At 57.5% G+C, this 16581-nt stretch overlaps 1 protein-coding gene across 1 annotated transcript in view; it reads right to left on the reverse strand.

Moving 5' to 3' along the window:
* Window positions 1-1226: 1226 nt before the first annotated feature.
* Window positions 1227-16581, reverse strand: part of IGSF9B (immunoglobulin superfamily member 9B) — a 41713-nt gene continuing 26358 nt past the window's right edge. The window contains exons 15-20 of the mRNA XM_060158024.1: window positions 16226-16310; window positions 14259-14420; window positions 13954-13999; window positions 11743-13392; window positions 4426-4547; window positions 1227-1499 (exon numbers count right to left, since the gene is read on the reverse strand). Coding sequence (XP_060014007.1) covers window positions 1291-1499; window positions 4426-4547; window positions 11743-13392; window positions 13954-13999; window positions 14259-14420; window positions 16226-16310 — 2274 coding nt within the window. The 3' untranslated portion in view covers window positions 1227-1290. The remainder of the gene's footprint in view (window positions 1500-4425; window positions 4548-11742; window positions 13393-13953; window positions 14000-14258; window positions 14421-16225; window positions 16311-16581) is intronic.

Raw genomic sequence — 16581 nt, forward strand, 5'->3', positions numbered from 1 at the left:
ATAAACAGACCTGGGGGAATAGGGGCCTGAGCACCCCAGAACCCAGAATCTGAGGCCCCCCAGCTTTATCTGATCCCATCCTGTGGGAGCTCAGGTCTGCGGCGGGCTGCATGTGGGAAGCATGGAGAGGAGCGCGGGCGGGCTCCCCACACGTGGCAATTAATCAATCTGGGGAATTAGCTCCCACAAAAGGAAAGGAGGAATCCAATCAGGGCTTTGGAACAGCGCTCCAGAGGGTGCGGAGCCAGGCTGGGATATAAATAGAGCCACGGCGCCTGGTGCTCGGCACAGATGGCTCCAGAGTGGGAGGCCCTCGGCCACAGGGCTCCAAGCCCGGCTGGACCAACGGGCTGACGATGAGCTTGAGTCTGAGCACAGGGCCACCTCCCGGCCCCACTGCTAAGCAGCTTCTACTTCTGAGCCAAACCATGAAACGAAGAGAGATGCCTGTCTGGCCGTTCACCAGCCACCCTTCTTCACCCAGAACCAAGAAATAAAGGCTATGTTTAGTTCTGTGGTAACTCACTGCTGAACCCCCCAAAGCAGGCAGCAGGAACCATGGCAAGCCCCTACTTCCACTCTGAATGGGAGAAGGTCAAGACAAACGGGGAATTCAGCTGAGAAGGCATGAATCCCACTTCAGAAGGACTCATTCCCGAGATAGAGACACCAGGGCCCCCGCGAGCCCCTCACAAAGCCCACATGCCAGCTGCCCTCTCCCTCCTCCTTCCATTGACCACAGAAGTAAACAGCATTTGCTTCCACGTACATATATATACATAAAGAAACCCACAAACTACACACATACGCATTTGCATCTATATCTATATATATGTAGAATCTGGAAGATGGCAGGAAGTCCAGCCCTCTTTCAGGACTTGAGAAACTGAACAGAAGCAGACAGCAGTGAGAGCCATTGCTTCCTCTTTTGCACTCCAGAGATATTTGAGGAGGTGGGAAAAATCCATCCAGTGAAGAGGGGAAGGCGGGGGAGGAGGCATAGCTCTCCCTGTCCCCAGTTCACTTCCCGAGCTCTACACACAGCCACGGCGGCCAGTCTGCCCTCAGCCCTCTCTGCTGGACACGAGGCCAGCAGGCCAGGATGCAGAGGAGACACCCGCTCAGGCCAAAGGGAGAACAAGCAGAGCCAGGGTCTGAGCAGCCCTGGAAACTAACGACCAGGCCACCCCTCCACTGGCAGGAGAGGACAAAGCCCCGCACACCCATCGCCCGTGCCCACCCTTGCCCCTCGGCCAGCATCCTCGCCCAGGGGACGCTTAAGTTGTGGCATCACAGCAAAGTGGCGTGGCCAGGATCATCGTGCTCCACGCTGCTGAGAATTGCCGTCTGGTCTTCCGGAAGCTGGCGGTGGCACAAGTCTGAGAGTCGGGCAAAGGGGTCGGGCCGGGAATGTCTCTTCTTCCTCCGGAGGCAGACAGCTTCGTCGGGCCACAGGACCTGAGAGTTTGGAAGGTTCTGAGCCTGGGAGGCAGAACCATCTGAGGAGGAGCAGGTGCACACACACAGGAAAAGAGAAGACAGTGGTGAAAGGGAGAAGGCAGCCTCACACACCCAGCCGTCCTCTGCAGGGCACGGTGCCCGGCCTCTAGGGTCACACGCCGGAATCACCCAAGTGCAGAGTGTGCAGCAGAGGAACCACTAAGGGCCAGTGCCCGGGGCCACCCCAAGTGCTGTCCTAGTGAGAGCCAGGAAGCAGGACAGCTGTGGCTGTACTTCCTGCAGATTCACAGATCTAGTCAAGCAACATCTCTTTTTCATCTTGTATTTAATATTGAATATATTCAATACCTTTTATCTAATATTTCTATTTATCGATATTAAAGAAATATTCATACGTCTCTTTTAGTGCCTCCTGGGTACCAGGCATCATTCTAGGTACTGGGGTTGGGACTCAGCACACTTTCCCCCCCGCCACCGCCTCCCCCAGGCAGTGATGGACGTCACACAGATTTTATCCATACGCATTAGAGTCAGGTCTGGCCCACCCTGGACTGCCAGGGCCATCCCTCTGCCTTATGGTCCTTCTGGGGACACAGAGGTAAAGCCCTTGCATTCTAGAAGATTATACTTCAATGTGGCAATGGTGAGGAAGAGACAAACTATAAAGACTTAAAAACTACAGATATAAAACCGTCAGATACTGCAAGTGCTACCAAGGAAGATAAAATAGGATCACTAGATGGCAAATGAATGAGGCACTGTTTCTACTCTGAAGGAGTAACCCCGAGGCGAGTCTTGAATTATGAACCTTCCACAGACCTGGGGGAGAAGTGTTCCCACGGTGTGAAAGCCCCAGGCTGAGAGCAAACGTGACCTGCTGACCGAAGGAAGGACATCACGGTAACTCAGAGCGAGCAGAGTCGGTGAGGCAGGAAGGGTGGGCAGAAGTCTGTTCTGATTGCAGGGGGAAGGGAAGCTTCTGGAGGGTTTTAATCAGAAGCGTGTGTGTACCTGTGCATGCGTGTATGTGTGTGCACACTCCCGGGACTTTCTAAAAATCACTGTGGTCGCTGTGTGCTGAATACACTGCAGGAGCCAGGACGGAGGCAGGAGGGCCAGAGAGGAGGCCGCTGCTCTGGGCAAGGTGAGAGATGGGAATGACTCGTAATTTAGCTTTAGCATTTGAGACAGAAAAAAGTGGTCAGATTCAGGATGTGTTTTAAAAGTTAAGTCAACAGACCTTACCAGATGGACTGGATGTAAGACGTGAAAGGAAGAGGGTCAAGGATGAAGTACCCTGAGCAACTGGGCAGGTAGGAGTGCCTTTTATGAAACTGGGAAAGAACCGAGAAGCACATCTGGATAATCAGTAACTCTATTTTGAACACGGTAAAGGCTTACAGGACATCCAGCTGCATGTGGAGCAGGCACCTGGAAATATGAGACTTGAGCTCATGGACAAGATCTGGGCTAAATACGGGGGGCATTTGCGAGTTGTGGACATATGACAGGAAACGGGACCACTGCAAGCAGAACAACAGAGAATTTAGGCATCTCGTGGGACTTTTTTGCAAAAAAAAAAGGATAATAGATAAATGATAGGTAGGTAGGTAGGTATGTAGATGGGTCTTAACCTGAAATGGGCTTAAATGGGTTGAAAATTCAGCTTTGGGCTCTAATTTCTCTCCCAAAACCTAAAAAATTCATTTCTTTCTCTCCACCTCAGTATTCCAACCTATAAACTAACAGGATAATAGTACCACCTGAAGGCTAAGAGAGAACTAAGTGCTCACTGCCTCCCAAAGATTCAAGGGCCTCTGTGTGTCACTCTTCCATAACCCAGCCTCTGCAGAAAGCTGCACTCTGGTAGATAAGGAAGACTGGCAAGGAAGCTGGGCAGTGGTCTTCCTGGACGGCCTGTCACAGCACGTCCAAAACCACTGGTAAAAAGAGAGCATGTGATAAATATTTTCTAAGTCTGAAAAACGGCTGAATTATTTTTGCACTATATTAGAAGCTACCTATCGCTGCTGGATAAACATCACACATTTCAGTAGTGGTGTCCTTTTCATGAAATACGGCAATTTCACTCTATCTCATGGAGAAAAGTCTGGCCAGCCCGCAGAGGCTGAGTCCATGCCACAGTGACCCCTTAACACTGAGTAGGACCCCAAAATTTCATGTCCAACCAGAGGCCTGAAATGATAAAGAGGAAATATTTAAGGAGATAGGGATATGTCCAAGGCATATGACAGAATGAGAAAGAAAAGTACTATTTATGTTGTTAAAAAATACAGGGGACTTCCCTGGTGGCGCAGTAGTTGAGAATCCGGCTGCCAATGCAGGGGACATGGGTTCGATCCCTGGTCCGGGAAGATCCCACATGCCGCGGAGCAACTAAGCCTGTTCACCACAACTACTGAGCCTGCGCTCTAGAGCCTGGGAGCCACAACTACTAAGCCTGTGCACCACAACTACTGAAGCCCGCACGCCTAGAGCCTGTGCTCCACAACGAAAAGCCACCACGATGAGAAGCCCGCGCACCGCAATGAAGAGTAGCCCCCGCTCGCCGCAACTAGAGAAAGCCCGCGCACAGCAACAAAGACCCAACGCAGCCAAAAAAAAAAAAAAAAAAAAAAATACACTGAAACAATGCCATGTTTTCTAAAGGTGTATGCACAGAAGGGTTCTGAACACACATACCCCCAAGAAGGATGGTTCCCAGGTTGGATGAAACAGAACTGGGAGGATGATCTGAGACTTTTAACCTTACTTTTCTCATTTTTTGATATGAAAATTCTATTTGTGTATTCCTTGACAATTAGTATTAAAGAGAAGCAAAGAACGAGATAAGCTGGAGGAGTCGATTGTGCAGAGAACCCAGGGCTGGGATCCTGAGCCAGACAAGCCCGTAGTGGCGGGTCAGGGTGGGAAGAGAGGAGCAGGGTGCTTCTCGACATTTACCGGATCGTTTCTTTGACTTCGAGGAGCCCTTGGATGACTTTTTGGGCTTCTTTATCCGTTGGTATTTCAGAGCCTCCAGCCTCTCAGGTACAGCAGCATTCCCAGGAGCAGGTGGATGTGTCCTGGAAGGGACAATTGGAGAGGCACAGGTCAGCTCCCAGACGAGAGAGCTTTGGAAGAGGAGCTGGAAGAAAGCCAAGTAGCTGACCCAGAGGAGACAGAGCACAGCTCTACGGAGTCCCAGGTGCCCATGACCAGCTCCTTGACACCTGCCTTCCTGCTGCTCCTGGAAGAGAGAACCCCAATGGAGAGCTCCAGCAGTGGGAGGCCTGCTGCAGGTGGACACCAATCTGTAGAGCCATCAGATGGCCTAGGAAAGGGAGAGACAGGCTTTAATGGCGAACCCATCACACGGCACTCAAGCTGGGGCAAGGAAGTCGGAGAAGGAAGCAGCTGGGATGTCTGAAGTTTGTGGATCATCACAGTCAAGACCTTGAAATGAAAAGTAAAGGGGCAGATTAAAGGACCAGAAGAACAACCCCACCCCACTGACTGTCCTCCTCCGGGAAAGACAGGGCCGGGCCAGATGGGAACCCAATGCCCAGTGAAATCATCTCCTCCATCGCCAAGATTCAGGCAGAACCCCGGCAGCCAATAGCAACTAACAGTTGTTGTCCACCAACATTTCAGCAGCAGACTGGGCTCAGGCTTCATCAGTCATGTGAGAGAACAGAAGAGGATGGAAGTGGATTGTGACGGTGAGTGTCCAAATCAGGCAGGCTTGCAAAGCCCTTGATATCCGCAGCAGGTATCCAGTGGATCCATATTTTAAGATTCGACAGAAAAACCAAGGTTATGGGAGAGGAGACCACCTACGTCAGCGTCTCTTTCTGCCCCGGTTGTCGAGTGGGTGTAGCCGTTTGCCTAACAGAGCAACTGCATGGTTAGGACAAAGGCAACAACTTAACTGGAGCCTGTGCTGCCCAGGTGACAAAGGGGCCCAAAGAGAGCTGAGAGGATGGACTGTCTGTGACAGTCTGCGCTTACTGGAGAGAACTGTTCAAGGATCATAAAAGAAGAAAATCTAGAAGACATGGATCAATGCCATTTCTTCTCAAAGTAAGCCAAACTTGGACCCTGAGGAGTAAGGGGGGGAAGAGGGAGACAGGTCGCTCTTTCTTTCCCTCCAGTGCTGGCATTAGCACACCATCAGGGAAGCAGGGACACTCCAGGACCCTGGTGGATGGGGGCGAGTCACACCTCCCTCTTCCACCTCCCTCACAATCAGTGGTGGGTAAATGCTGACAAGAAGAAGTAGACAGCCAAACCTGTGAGGGGAAAAAAAGCCCCCAGTGGTGAGCAAGCAATCTAAGGTTTAAAAAAAAAAAGGGGTGGGAAGACTACAGCCGCATCTCCCCAACATCAGATATCTCTGCAGGGATGAGAAAGAAAAGCATACAGACTAACTGTAGGTAAGCCTCTGGTTCCTGGGGTTTCTTGCGCTAACTGATAGTGAAGCAACCTACATCTTCTTTGATGGATGCCATCATTCCAGCATCCTTTAGTAGATACAGCATGGAGAAGCTCCTCCCAAGTTCAGGTCAGAGACATTAATTTTCAACAGCCCCCTAAGAGCACAGAACTAAGAACCCAGCTACATGCACACAGTCTCAGAGAGAAGGAGTCCAGCTCACCACTGGAGGTCGGGTCTTCACCCCGAAGACCTGCCTGCCAACTCCCCCTTCCTTCCTCTTTCACAAACCCCACAGCCTACCCATGGAGACCCTGCACAGCAGCAATAGGAAGGAAACTTGGGGGGCAGACAAAGGTTGGAGATGGCCAGGGCACGAGGGAGCATGACTTCCCAGAGCTGATGCAACGTCCTCACCCCCCGCTCATCCTGGACTAAGGCTTCTTCGTGCTGCCTAAAAGGAAAAAGACATGAATCCACAGCTCAGTTCATCTGCCTCCTGGTCCTGGCCAGAGTCTTCCAAAAGGCCATACAGATGAATGGTGTACAGTCTGAGGAGGTGCATGGCAAGCAAGTGGACCCAGGGTCCAGTAAGCAAACAGCGCAATTCAGGGTGACCCTCTGGGCATGAGAGAAATGGGTACAGGGTGCCCCTGAAAACTCCTAGGGATGCTCCAAGCCAGCTGAAACTTCCAGGGACAACATTATTATTACAAGCAACATATCACTACTATTACCGCTTTTATCATACAGCATTTACTTACCACTTACCACGCCAGGCACTGATCTATGTTCCCTGCAATAATTTTCTTTAACCCTTACAACATCCCTAAGAGGCAAATACTGTATTGACCCCACTTTTCAGATGGAGAAACTGAAGTTAGTTTAGAGAGGTTAGGCAGTCTATCTTATAATCCAGTTATCATGGGGTAAGAGCCAGGACTCTCAACATCAGATAAACTGCGTGTCCAGCTTCTTCCTAAGGGAAGCAGGTGCAGAAGCTGCATGGAAGGAAAACACTGCTTTTGCGTGCACCTGAGCAATCAGCCTGCCCTGAACGCGCTCGCTGCCACGGTCACTGACATCCTCTGCTTCAGCGGCAGAGCCAGAGATGGCAGACCAGGGAGGGGGAAGGCTGGCTGAAGTGATGCCCTCAGGCAATGATTCCCGAGCAGCAACAATCCACTGAGTGGGGGAAGCCAATTTTCCCCTGTGAAGCAGCCAAGCTCCAGCTCTTCCAAGGCACCTGCTGTCCACCTGTTTTCGCGTTTGGCTTGGTGCTCAGGCTCAGATGCACGACAGGAGAAGGCTCCCCAAGGCACTGGAACACTCTCCCGGTACAGGAGGCAAAAAATAAAAGCAAGGGTCTGGAAGGACGGGAGGTACAGGGGAGGGGGCAAAATGGGTCTTTATATTCAGCTAATTATGTAGAAAAGTCAAGTGAAATGTGTCCCAGCAGACATCAAACCACCTCCCTTCTCTGGGAAGGGGGAAAGGGGGGCCATGTCCCCTATCAACACCAAGCCCCCCAGGGGACTTTCAGGTAATGGACTTTTGATGCCGATGACGTTCAGACAGTAGGAGGCTGGGTGAAGCAGCTGCATCCCATCCCTGGAACAAGGGCAGCAGGTAGTCCAGGGCTGGTCAGTGGGGTGCCCTCCAGGGAGGCGAGGCCGGAGTTCTCTTTCCAGTCAGCCCCAGTTCTTCCAGAACACGCAAGAATTCAGCAAACTTGGACCCCATCCCCCAGAAAGTACGAGCATTACTGGAAGGTGAAGGCCTGAAATTAAAGCCCAGGGGCTTCTCCGGACCGTGTTCCCCATGAACCCCAGTTCTCTGTCCCACAGGTGTTTCTTTGTGGTTCACACCTACCAAAGACAGCCTGAAACTGACCTTAACACTCTCTTTTTCTCTCTCTCACCTGTTATCAAATCCATACAAAATCCAAATCACAACCAGATAGCCCCAGAGGCCTTAGTGCATATCTCTATGCTCACCCAGAGCAGGGGAAGAAAGACACAGCCAGGTTCAAAAAGGCAAACCACAGGGCAGGACAGTCGAAATCCTCCGGACTTTTCCTGCCCTCCTGCCCCAAGAGCTGGCCGTTACCCCGGCGGCTGCCGTGCCCGGTGACAGGCAGAGCAGTGATGAAGGAGCACTTCCTTCCTCTCCTGAGCGGACACTCTGCCGTCTGACTACAGGACTGGGGTGGAGACCGAGGACACCCACTCACATCCACGGTGTAGCCAGGACATGGGTGAACCCACCGTCTGCCACAGCACAGCCAGCCAGGAGTCCGGAGATCAGTGCCCACCACTGCGCCCACAGACAGCCCCCCTCTGGTGGGGCAAGTGTGTGGCCTCCGAACTCGGCAGAGGCTTTTACCAACGGGACCTCCTTCCCACGGTTCACCCAGTACAAGGGGCCCCAGCACGCTCCCAACCCACCTGCCTCGTGGAGGCCAAGGTCAGTATGAACCGGAAAGGGGATCAGAGGGGAGGCAAGAACAGGGCCGCTACTGGTGTCAGACAGGGAACGGAGAGCCCCATCCACAAAGGGACAGGTCCGAGAAGGGAGCTGGGAGGAGGAGGAAAGGGGAGAGGAGGCGGGGCGGGGCGGGAGCAGAACAGGGGAGAGCAAAGGAAGTGGGAACAGAGCAAGGACACACGTGGACGAGACGAGTCACACCACCTCCAACGAGACCCAGCGGGGACACATGCAAAGGCAGTGTGAGGGTGGCGCCCGAGAAGGAGCCTGGCTCCTGCAAGGGCCCAGCAGCCTCCACCCAGAGCTCTCGGCAGGCAGCACGGTGAGGGCCTGACTCCGCAAGGCTGGAGAGCTGGCCGGGCCAGGCGGAAACCACCCTGCATCGCGCCCCTGGTTTCCTGGTTTACCACAGCAGTGAGAGGGCACCCAGCCCCCAGGTCTGGCAGGTGGGGACACCGGGGAGGGGGTCACGAACCAGAACGGGGCCCAGGCCCAGGCACTTTCCCGGAGTGGAGTGAGAGCTGGGCCTGGAGTCATCACTCCTCTGGGGGCAGCAGGGGGGTCACAACTGGGGGCAGGGAGGAGAGCAGGAAGGTGGAGGGCGGTCCCATCACTGTCACCCCATTGGCCGCTCCTAACTACACTGTCCCTGGTCTCCCCGAGCTCATGGCTGCGGCGTGGCACCCGGCCAGCCTCACACAATCCCGCGACCTCTGGCTGCAGACACTCTCGTGGCACGGCCGTCCTTTTTACGGGAGGCCATCCTTACGCCCAGAGGAGACCGAAGGTCCTGAGTCAGGACCGTTAGCCCTCCTGCCGTCTCCAGGTGGGGAAGGGATGCAGAGACTTCAACCCAGGAAGCCAGAAGCGCCCAGAGGAGGCTCCCTCTCCCATCTGAGTGCCTGGTGCCTGCGTTTGCTTGTTGCCACAAGCACGGGACTGGCGTCCACGGCAAAAGGAAGATCTTGTCAGCGGCCGTGAGACTGAGCAGGCCTCAGGGGACCACAAAAACCTCTCAGAGAGACTTGGCACCCCTCTGCTGTCAAGCTCCCGAGACCTCCACCTGGAAGGAGTCGCCCACATGGAGAGCAGAGCTGCCTTCTGCCCGGGGGCCTGTCCTCTCCTCCGGCGGAGCTCCTCCAAGACCCCTTCCCGGAGCTGTGGCCCAGGGACATCAGGAGTGGCTACTGCAGGGGCCTTGAGAGCAACGTGAGCCCGCAGGCGAGGTCCACGCCTCGGTCCTGTGACAGCCAACAGGCTGCAGAGCGGGCTCAGGAGTGGTGACCTGCCCCTGCCCTCAGAGGACCACAGGTGGCCTGGCCCTGAGAAAGACCCGGCTGGTGAGGAAAGGAGCAGGGCCGTAGCCCAGCCGCGTGCTCCTGGGAGGACCGAGCATTGGCAGGATCCCGAGAGGACAGTGAGGGAGCGGCCACCCCAGGGGGAGATCTGCACCCGGGGGGCTGAGGGAGGAAGGGGGTCTCTACGCCTGCTACTGGGGAAACCGGGCAGAAAGGGGCCGGTGCTCCGAGACACCACGTGCCCGGCCAGGTTTCCAAGGTGCAGAGGTGCAAAGCGCTCGTAGGCATTCTAGGCCCCTGAGGGTGCATGCAGGGCCCCAAGGGCTTCTGTGGGAAGCTCTGGGCAGCAGGATGGCGAGGTGTCTGAGTGCAAAAACTGCAGGGAGGCTCTGGGAGGGGCTCAGAAGCTGCAGCGAGGCAGTGCGAGCGAGGCCCGGCAGCTGTGGCAGCAGCAGGGCGTGGGGACCCAGAAGCCACGGGCCATCGGGGCGGAGGCTGCCGCCCCACAGAGGGGTGAGGGCTGTGGTCTGGATTCCCCTATGGAGGAAGCGCTGGCCCTGCGGAAGCCCGTCCGCTGGTCCGCCCCCTGCCCACCCACCCAGCCGGAGCTCCCTTACCTATTGAGCTGAAGAGAGGCTTGTCTCGACAACACTGCCCAGATAGCTGAGATCAATCAGAAACAAAGCGGTTATCAACATGGGTGCCGGGAACCACCCACGCACACCCAGAGGGAAGGGGAGGAGCACAGGGACCAGAGAACCGACAAGCGAGGCCAGAGAATGGGGTGAGCAGTAAGGAGAGAGACAGAGACCCAGACGGCACAATGGGACGAAGCAGATGAGGGCTGCACAAAGCACAGACGACAGGGCACAGCCCCCCGCATCTCCTGCACAGACAGCACGCAGCTCTCCTCCACCTCCCGAGCTGCTCCCCACCTGAGCCGGGGTGGGAGGTGAGGCTTGTGCTTCCAGGTACCAGAGTGGGGGGGAGGGAAGGGGGCAAGGGAAGGGCGCTGGGCTCCCTCCTCTCGACCTCCTCCCGTCTGCCTACCACCAGGCCAGCCTCCTCTGGACTCTGCTCCCCTGCACAGGCGGCCACATCAAAAAGAGACCAAAGGACGGAACCGGGGCAGGGGTCAGGAGGGATGGGGGACTACGGACGGTGCAGACTCTTCCCAGCAAGTCGGGCCAACCCAAAGAGGATGGAGAAGGAAGAGAGACGGACAGAAGGACGGACTTGGGGAGGAAGTAGTGGGAGGAGGAGGGAGGAGAGCAGAAGAAAGACCAGAGAGAAAGAACACGGGCAGGCGTCCAGGCTGACTGGTACCTGGCACACCAGCTGCTACAGTTTACAGTGGGCTCCCCCAGGCCGGCTGATCGCAGGGGCTTGTCTGTCTGTCTGTCTGTCTGCAGCTCCCTGCGAGGCACACAGGTTGGGGTGGGGCGTGTGGCTCGGGCACACGGTTCAGAGGCCTGAGGTTTTGCTCCCAGCCTCCAGGACGCAGCCTCCAGGGAGGCTGGGGGGCCAGATGGGGGCGGGAGGCGGCACTCACTAGGCTGCTAAGGGCAGGAGGGTGGGGACAGGAGCCTGGTGGTCCAGGGAAGTCAGGCCCCAGGGTCCTGCTTTCGAGGAGGAGAGGCCGAGGAAGAAAAGGAGGCTGGATACAAGGTCTCCGGGCCAACCCTGGAACCGCCCAAAGCCAGGCTCATGGGGACGTGGTGGGCTCTCCACTCCAGAAGGCCCCGGAGGACCACTCATGGGGACACACCACACATCCCCTGGCCACGTCCTCTCCCCCGGCCCCCGGATGGCCTCCTGAGAGCTCTGGGCTGGATGAGGAAGACCCCTCATGCCCCTGGCAGGGTACCTGGGCAGGTAAGCCACACCCCCCCCCAGTGACCACTCCCTGCCGCTGCCAAGACCAGCGCTCCTCTCCCGAAGGGATGCTGCAGCGTGTCCCGACAAGCCCTGTCAGTCGGTGGATGGAAGGGCGAGGGCAGGGGAGGAAAGGGGAGGAAGATGACCAGGCGGCGGTGGGCAGGAGAGACGGCTCACACTCACCCTGCGGTAGGTAATGGTGGCGGGGGCGGCTCCGGTCTGAGCAGCTCCTCCCCCACCCTCCGAGGGGAAGGCGTCTGTCCAAACACATCCAAGTGGTCCACAGGCCCTGCGGGGCCCGGCGGAGGGGAGGGGTAGCCCGTGGCCAGAGTGGTGAAGCCCACGGTGGGCCGGTAGCTGGGGCTGCCGCTGCGGCTGCTCTGGGACGGGGAGCCCGTGGACGGCGTGGACTTGCGCGAGAAGCTGACGGCAGCCAGCGGCTGCAGGGCGGTCTCCGACACCTCGGCCGGCTGCAGGAGGCTGGGGCGCGGCCGGGCCCGCGCGGCGAGCTCGGGGGAGCTGGTGCGCGAGCCGAGGGGGCTCTGGGTCAGAGGCGAGAGCCGGGAGGGCTGTAGCACCACTTGATGTAAACTGGGCTCGGCGCGCCTGGCCTGCCGGGGGCTGGGCCGGGGCCGGGGCTGAGGCTCATACCACGGGGTGTCCAGGCCCAGCGCGCTGGGGCCGCCGTGCGCCCCCGGCTCGGCCGGCTCGGGGTAAGGCAACACGGGTATGCCCATGCCTTGGCTGGTGTGTCTCAGCTGCCCTTGGCTCACCAGAGGTTGCACAGGCCTGTCCTGCCACTTGGCGGCGGGGGGCACTGGGGCAGGGCCTCTGCTCGGCGCCTTGCCAGCCCAGCCCTTGGGCGCCTCCAAAGACAGGATGCCCGGGTAGGCTGCGGGCACCGGCAGGGAGGCGGGCGGCAGTCCTCGGGGGAGGCCGGCTGCAGGCTGCAGACTCTCAGCCACATCACACGGGTGCAGCTGGTGGGGGAACACCACGGCCGGGGTCTCCAGTCCCCCAAAGGGGAACTCCGGCCGGCCCCAGGGCTCTGGGGAGCGCCCGCCGGTGGGCGTCTGAGTCAAGGGCAGCGTGCTGTTGGAAGCGTTCTCTCCGTTCTCCTCGGGGATGGCGGGGTGGCCGAAAGGCCCCTCGGTGTGCAGAGGTGGCGAGGACATGACAGAGCTCAGGGGGCTGCCCACCTCCGGCATGTAGAAGGGCGGCGGCTCCACCTCCCCAGGGCTGCTGCTGCTGAGGTACCCGTAATACTGGCCGTGGTGGAAGGGCCGGGGAGCGGGTGGCCTGGCTTGGCCAGTGGCCTGGAGCCGGCCCTCCAGGCCGCCAGGGCCCTCCAGGCTGCGGGGCTGGAACCGAGGGCTGTATGCTGGTGGTGGCAGGTAAGACTCCTGGCTGGATGACAGAGGGGTCAGCTGGGACTTGAGGGCGGCCACAGACGCGGGCACCAGCGGGTCTTCATTCTCCTCGTCCGACTGGCGGAACTCAGGGTACATGTCGGTCTCCTCCGCAAAGGGGAAGCCCTCAATGCGCCGAGCCTTCGCAGAGGGTTCCACCTCGGAGGGGTCCATCACAAAGCGGCCGTCGGGGCCCCTGCTGATGAGCTCGATGGGCGTGGTGGCCTCCGCCTCGGCCTCCGCCTTGGCCACGCTGTACTTCTTGCTGCTGATGGCCCTCTTGGTCTTCTTGTACAAGGACAGCTCCTTCTCCCGCACGGGGCTCAGCATCCTCTTGGCCGCCGGCTGGGCCTGGTCGTCGGAGGACTCGGACGGGGCGCGGAGTGTGCGGATGCTCTCGGGGCTGACCTTGCCGGAGGACAAGCTGGGGACAGGGAGAGAGCAGGAGGCGTGAGGAAGCTCAGAGGACACTACTGCTTTCCGTTCTCCCTGCAAAGTACCACACGCGCCTAGGAGGACGCCAGTGAGGAGGAGGAATGCTGGCGGGTGGCGTGTGCCGGCGTGGAATACTCTGGCCGACCCTCAACTCTCGACTGTCCAGGCGTGCGCTGTCCACTTTCCAAATGGACACCTCGTTTCCGCGTTTATTCTGCCTGCTCCTATGTTTGCTACCTCTCTCCAGTCACACCTGCAACTTCACTCCCAGGTTGCTCAAGGAATGCAAGCTCATTTTAAGAGTAACTTAAACAAGGCATATTAAGAAGATACATCTGTTAGGATGGAAAAAAAATCAAAGAAATGAACAGCTCATCTACCATTTTGGGTCATCTACACTACTGCTCCCCCATTAGTGCGGACAACTTAAAATTACCGTGCAGATCAATTAAGGGAAAACAGCTTAGAAACGCTGTCATGGGGCGGAGCGAGCCCTCCACCCTCCACCCCAGATGGCCGTACCCTGTCTCTCTGGGGCTAGACCACTTACGGAGACTCCAGGCTCTTCCTGCAGTGCGTGATGGAGAGTGGAGGGTCTGGAGGGAGAAAGAGGGGAGCCCGCTGAGGCCTGACGCCACACAGCCCTCCCCAGCTGTCAGCAGGGCCCAGACCAAAGCCCCGCAGGGAAGCAGCACCCTAGCACCTGGCACGTCTGGGTCCAGGATCACGTGCCCCCACCGGGTCTTGCCTCCACCCTCGTTTCGGTCCCAGCCGACTCTCCCACCATCAGAGCAGGTCCCATCGGCAGCTCTGCCCACGAGGTCCCAGTTTCCCTGTTTTCAAGGCGACACCTACCTTTCTTGCGCTTGAGCTTCCGCTTGCGCTGCCTGTTGACAAAGCAGGCGGCCAGGGTGCTGAACAGGATGGCCGCAGCCAGGAAGCATATGGTGGCCACGATTCCAGCCAGTACCGGCCGAGCCAGGCCATCTTCGGTCAGGTCCGGCTGCGGGAAGATGTCTGGGGGGATAGGGGGAGAGCACGGGTTAGACCCTCCCTCCCTAGGGCCCCAGGTGGTTCCCCACCTGTGTAGGACAGACATCACTAAGGCTCCGCCCTAAAAATGAAGAGGTGGCGTGGCGGGAAGACGGAGAAGAGGGCGTTTACAGAGCCAAGGAATCGCTACCTTGCTTGTGGAGAGGAAACACCATCTGTTATCTCTTCCCTGTGGGACGCCAGCTCTGTGATGGTCTGCGCTGGCCCAGCACCTTACCAGCCACCCTCACCTACCAGCACGCTCTACACGGAACCCGTGACTAGCTGACTGGACACTGCAGGGGCCTAAGCGTCACGCGGGCATCGTGACTCCCACCAACCTCTCTATAGGACCAGGGCCCAGAGGGTGAAACTCTGCAGCAGCAGCAGCAGCAGGGCTGTTGCTGCAGAACGCAGGTGCCCCTTTCTAACCATCACGGTGCAGGCGGGCAACTTCTGCAGGGGGTCAGCGTGTCCTGGGCACCACAGGCACGTGCTGGCACGGATCGGGGCATCAAACAACGTCCTTGTTCTACAGGCAGAAGTGAGCCTCACTTGGTGCCCAGGTCCGCAGAGCTCAGAGTGACAGCCGAGACTGGACCAGTCCACTGCGTTACGTGTCACCTGACAGTTGTGTTAATAAGTGCTGCTCTACAGGCTCATCAAAGGGGAAGCCTATGTATCTTGATACATTTGGCCAGAATCCATTGCCATGTCGAGGACAGCGAGGGATTAAAACAATCCAGATCGTGCCGACTGGTTGAGTAGAAAGAGGGCTCAGCCTCTGGAAGTGGGAGGCTTCGAGACAGGGAACGCCGAGGGAGCTGCATCCTTGTTTACCACGGGAACCTCCCGACTGCCGGGAACGAGACATAAAGCCACCGAATGCAGAACAGTTCGTGAGAGGCACCCCCAAACCCTCAAGTCCTCTCTTCTAGCTTGGCTGCAGCTCTCTTCCCTGGAGGGAAGCCAAGACAGAAGTACGCTCGTCTCTGCTGCTACAGCAGGCACCTCCGTGTAGAGCAAAACAGCCCCACAGTGCCTAGTACACGCGACAGAAGTCACAGCCGCTCCCCACCGGCTTTCTCGCCCGCCCACCCCCTGCCCTCCCCGCTGCCCCCATATCTCCACCAGGCCCGAGCACGAGCTTCTCGGCCCAGCTCTTGCCCACTGCCTCCGAAGGTCTCTGCGAGCGCTGCCCGAGGACATGAGCCACTGCTGGATCACTAAGCAAAAACCTCTTCCCAGACCAAGGGAACCACTTCTGGGAGAGGGGCCTGCTACATGTGAGGGAGTGGAGCTGGAGAAAGATGTATAGACATGGGACCAGAGCCAAGAGAAAGAAAGATAAATGGAGAAAATGCTGGGGAGTTGGCTTTATTTAGCCTGAAAATATCTACGGAGAGGAAGGAATGGAGGAAAACAACACCAAACAGCAATTTTCCAAATGAAACACCCTAATTATGAAGCCATCTTAACGAGAGGCGTCAGTAAGTACTGCTGACCTGTTTCTGTCTCTTTGCTCCAATTCACCCCCCACCCCCAAGAGGATGACACCAGAGGAACAGAAATGTTATAGCAAAAGGGCTTAAGTCCTTTTCAACTATTCTAACAAGAACCTTAACTAGATTTCTCTCTGTGGTTACCTTATAGAAACGGTCATGAACGCAGCTCTTTACACGGAGAAATCCTACCCACCTGGCAGGCTTCAGCCGGCGCTTTCGCTCTACTTCCAGCTCAACCTCTTCCCATAAGAGCTGTTCCACAGACGCCGCCCCTCCCCCAAGTACCTGTGCTGGAGACGCCGGCGATGTTGCTGGGCTCGCTGATCAGATCCTGCATGACAGCCAGGACCCGGAACTCGTACCACGTGTCCTACAGCCCCAGGGAGGACACCCCGTCGTCAGCCAAGCGACCTGGACCTGCGACAGCCGCCCATCCTCCCCCCACCCCAGCTCTGCGACTCGGGAGTATCTGCCGACTTCCGTGGGATGAATACTCCCACCGTGGCCGATTTCAAGCTACCAACGTGAGGTCACTGAAAGCAGAGTTGGGCAGAGATGCCACATGGGCTCTCAGGAGTGCAGGGAAGGGAGAGGGAACATAGGTGGGACGGGGGGCCCCTGAGAAATACGCTGCTGCCTCT

Source organism: Lagenorhynchus albirostris, chromosome 9 (assembly GCF_949774975.1).
Source record: "Lagenorhynchus albirostris chromosome 9, mLagAlb1.1, whole genome shotgun sequence".
In the NCBI taxonomy this organism is placed as follows: Eukaryota; Metazoa; Chordata; class Mammalia; order Artiodactyla; family Delphinidae; genus Lagenorhynchus; species Lagenorhynchus albirostris.